This window comes from Nicotiana attenuata, unplaced genomic scaffold, assembly GCF_001879085.1.
Source record: "Nicotiana attenuata strain UT unplaced genomic scaffold, NIATTr2, whole genome shotgun sequence".
NCBI classification, from domain to species: Eukaryota; Viridiplantae; Streptophyta; class Magnoliopsida; order Solanales; family Solanaceae; genus Nicotiana; species Nicotiana attenuata.
In genome coordinates this window covers 238,863-243,406 of record NW_017671355.1, presented here as the reverse complement: position 1 = coordinate 243,406, position 4,544 = coordinate 238,863, and the positions used below count along the sequence as shown (strand labels likewise).

The window sequence follows — 4,544 nt, the reverse complement described above, 5'->3', positions numbered from 1 at the left end:
AAAATTATTTTGTATTCGGTAGCCGTTAAAGTATATATATATATTTATACTTTAACGGCTACCGAATACAAAATAATTTTGGCCGCAGATTAAAAATAATCTTTGCCCAAAAAATAAAGTATAGTTTTCATGAAGAGGCGATTAATCGAAGATATAAGTGTTACAATAACAAACTTAAACCCCATTATATATTATCATATAGGAATAGTAAAATTTGGTGCGAGATAGATTATCAAAGCGCTTGATTCTCGTGGGTTGAATTTAAAACGTGCTGAGACAGTTCAGTTCCTCTATTTGTTACCGACAGTAAAGGAAGAATTTAAAGCTAAATCTGACTCCTTTTTTTTGGTAATTAAATCTTTATATTAATCACCAAAGTAATATTTACAAAACAGTAGGTCATCTCAACCTAACCTATATCCTGATTTCAATCCTCTATCCTTTATCAAAAAATCTAGCAGCTACATCTATTTAGTACTTATATTGTGCTAGCAAAACTTCAGTATAACCCTCAGCTCTCATACTACATACACAAGCTATCTTCTTTGCTAGTATATCCCATGTTGTAGCTGTGTTTTCAAAGATTCTTGCATTTCTTTCTATCCACAGAGTATACACAAATTCTGCAACTATCAATTTGAGAATTCTAGCCATTTGTGATCTTCCCTTCGTCTTCTGTGTTATCCATTGCTGCCATTCTGTCCATGAAGGTAAGTTAACTTGAATTTGGATCCATTGCATTAGCCTGCTCCACATATCTCTGCCATACCTACATTCTGCAAACAGGTGCTCTTTTGTTTCTAGAGCTTGTTTGCAAAAACAGCATAAGTCATCAATTTGGATCTTCCATTTCTTCAACCTATCTGCAGTTTGTAGTCTACCATGCATCAGCAACCATAGTATAAATGTTGCTTTTGGCCTAGCTTGATTCTGGTACATTAGTCCCTTCCATGCTACCTTTGGCATCACCCTATCAGCTGCATGTACACCTGCTTGATCACCTTTTCCTGTTTGTCTTGATTTCCAGTAATCCCTGCCAGATTAGTTCTTGCCTCAAATATTTTCTTCAGCATCCATGATGATTGTTGTGGTACTCCCATTGTGTAGAAAACCTGGTCTTTAATGTAATAACTATGGATCCATTTGATCCACAGTTTATCTTTCTTGTTTGCCAGCTCCCAGGTATATTTTGTTATTGCAGCTTTGTTCCACAGTGCTAGGTTAACCATATTTAGTCCCCCTGTAGCTTTTGGTGCACACATCCTTTCCCAAGATACCAATGCCTTTTTTGTTATTACATTCTCCCCTGACCAAACATAGCTTCTGCAATAAGCCTCAATTGTCTTGACCACTTTAGTTGGCATGATAAAAATTTGTGCCCAGTATGCTTGGATACCAAAAATGACATGCTGAACCAATTGGATTCTTCCTGCATATGACAGCTTCTTAGCTGTCCAAGATGAAATTCTTGCCACTATTTTGTCAATGAGGGGCTGCCATTGCAAGATTGAAAGCTTCTTGGAGTCAAGTGGAATGCCTAAGTATTTGAAAGGCAATGCTCCTTGACTGTATCCCAACTNGAAATGATGAATGGATGCAGGAATATGGTCACATGGAAGCAGAATATAGGCTCCCATTTATATCAGATCATGCACCAATGGTTATCAATATCAGAAGGCAAATACCATATGGCAAGATCCCCTTTAGATTCTTTAATGTCTGGGCAGAACATCCAAGATTCATGACACTTGTAGAAGAAGTATGGAAAGAACAGCAAGAGCATGATCCTATGAGGAATATATGGCAAAAGCTTAAAAGGCTTAAACCTTTGCTGAAGCAGCTTAACAATAGTGAATTCAGGGGCATCACAGAGAGGCTAGAATCTGACTCCTTTTCGTTCTCTTTCTTTTTCTTTTCCGAGATTAAATGCAGAAGCAAAGTGAAAATTTCAAGTTTATGGTTCAGAATTTTAATTGCGATTGGATTCTAAATTAATAATTTATATATTCAATAAATTTTTTAAGACAAATATAAAATTCGAACTAAAGCTACTGGATTCGGCTAAACTCACTCTCGACCCTCAATCTCCGCCCCTGAGTAAACGTATTTGTCTTTTCACTTGCTAGTTGCTTACAATATTATTTTTCAAATTTTATAATCTGATCTCTTCCTTATAGTTTTTCTTTTCTTGTAAGAATAAATGTTCTTTTCTCTTCACTTGCTAGTTTATAAAATTATTTTATACAGTGATGGTATCATCCAATTGACAAGACCAAAAAGATTTTGTCCCATCGTTAAAACCATAATCTACGAATCAAATGCTTTCTTATATTAGAAGAACCCCTTTGTTGATTTATTTATCTAACCATAATATAGTCAAATCCAAACACATGCATAACGTGAAAAAAGCCAAGGAAATAACTCTATACACGCTTTTGTAAGTGGACGACCATTCTTTATTGATCAATTATTTTGTTTAAATGCTAGAAAAATAACGCTATATAATCATTGTAAAAATAATAATCGATATATAGACATACATACATATATACATACATACATGTACACACACACATTCTGTTTATTATATACAAAAATTATACAAATTTTATACACTTTTTCGGCTATCAGATGTGAATAGTTTTTTGGCGCGGACTAAAAGTGATAATACCCCAAAAATGTTGACGGAAGCAAAAGTTAATTGGGCAAAGATCACTTCTACCCGTGGCCAAAACTATTTAATATTTGGTAGCCGTAAAAGTAGGGCGGATGCACTATAAAAAAGACCCAGTACTTTCGACGAGGAACATAAATTTATGCGTAAATCACTAAAATTACAAAAATAGTAGATTCACCCATAACTTTAAATGTTGACCCATAGAACTAAAATCCTAGATCCGCATCTGTGCAAAAAAATGTAAAATTTGTATATTTTCTTATATAACATACGGCCAACATCACTATGTGAGATTACATTGAGTTTTTTTCTTTTGTTGTTGTTGTTGTCGTTGTATATATCATATAGAAATGTATATATATTAGAAATATACAACAACAAAAAAATCTGTTATTATTTTGATAGCGACTATAGAATGTCATTTTCCTAAATTAATTTGTAAGATGAATAAACTTTCTCCAAAAGTCCCTAGGTGGCTCAAATTTTGACCTTTTGTTATACCTAACACCTTACTATAAGAAGGACAAAAACCAAAACATTTAAACAAATTGAGATGACATTGAATAATAGTCAATACACATGTTCGAGTACTGCTTCGAAACATGTATTCCTACTAACTTTTGAAAAAGGGCATTTACACTTTTTTTATTATTATTTTTTATTTTTTTGATATTTTTAAAAACGTTATTTTTCAGACATTCCATTGATTAGCTTATGAAATTTAATCTCAAGCTAAATCTAGATTTACGTTAACAAGGCATATGTTATTTCATGGTGCCTGTAGATTTGACGTGTTTAATTGAATTTATTGTTTTCAACATGCAACATATTTACTAAAATGTCAAAGAAATTAAGTTTGGAACTTTTAAATAATTACGTTATTTAAATAACTTATATTAAAGTTAAATTTATAAAGTTTAAATTTTGCACGTAATTGTTGTAACATCCAGATTTTAAACAGAGTCCTACACATAAGGGGATGCTGGATATAAAAATTAAAAAGCCTTAGATCCTAGTAATGCGATTTAAACCCGTGAGAGCCTAGGCCCACAGCGGATAATATCACTACTGGGCTGGGGTGTTACAGATGGTATTGAAACCACTCTTGTATCAGCCTTGTTGATGGTGGGTCAGAGTTCAACAGAGTTTAGGCAAATCCTGGTTCGATGGGGCAAACCTCAATGCTGAGTCTAGGCGAACACGATGAGGCAAACCTCAGCGAGGATGCTGAGTCCATAAGAGGGGATGCATGTAATACCCTAAGGCCTAAACTTTTCCCAGAGTTACACATTGACAAAACACAAGAGGAATGCTCGATTCTCAACCAAAGCAATACAAGTTAGACGTGATTAGTTGTATGAATTCTCATAAATATATTTGCGTATATAAATTTCAAATATGTATTACGAGAATTCATTAATAAATTTTACACTGATAATTACCCGATCATAAACTCTCTTCCTTTATTCGGACTTGGAACCGATATATGAGCCAGGCATATATTTTTTATTTTTATTTTTATTTTTATGATGCTACGTAAGTAAAAAGGGAAAAGAGACGACGTTCCTACTTACTACTCCACATATTATGCCAAACTTCCAAACACCACAAATCATACCTACTTAACAATCAAACAAATAAATGCATTATGGTAAATACGTAAACAATAAAAATAGAATCTTCACCCCCATTAATATAGCCATTTGTGTGGAACACTTCAACCTAACTTCTTTTCTTTTTTGTCTGTACCAAACAACATCTATCTCTTTCAAATATTAATTCATTCATGCAATCGGGGGCGGAGTTCAATAAAAGTCCATAACTTCAGGTTAAACTTATTTGTCTTAAAAAAAAAAAAAAATATATA

General features: G+C 33.4%; 1 protein-coding gene across 1 annotated transcript; it reads right to left on the bottom strand.

The window, feature by feature from the left end:
• Nucleotides 1-471: 471 nt before the first annotated feature.
• LOC109207768 lies at nt 472-966 on the bottom strand. Its single transcript, XM_019370754.1, has one exon. It carries the CDS (start codon nt 964-966, stop codon nt 472-474), a length of 495 nt encoding a protein of 164 aa, XP_019226299.1.
• Nucleotides 967-4,544: the final 3,578 nt, after the last annotated feature.

Coding starts and splice junctions, on each gene's coding strand:
- LOC109207768 (XM_019370754.1), bottom strand. CDS start 966: ATGCCAAAGGTAGCATGGAAGGGACTAATGTACCAGAATCAAGCTAGG.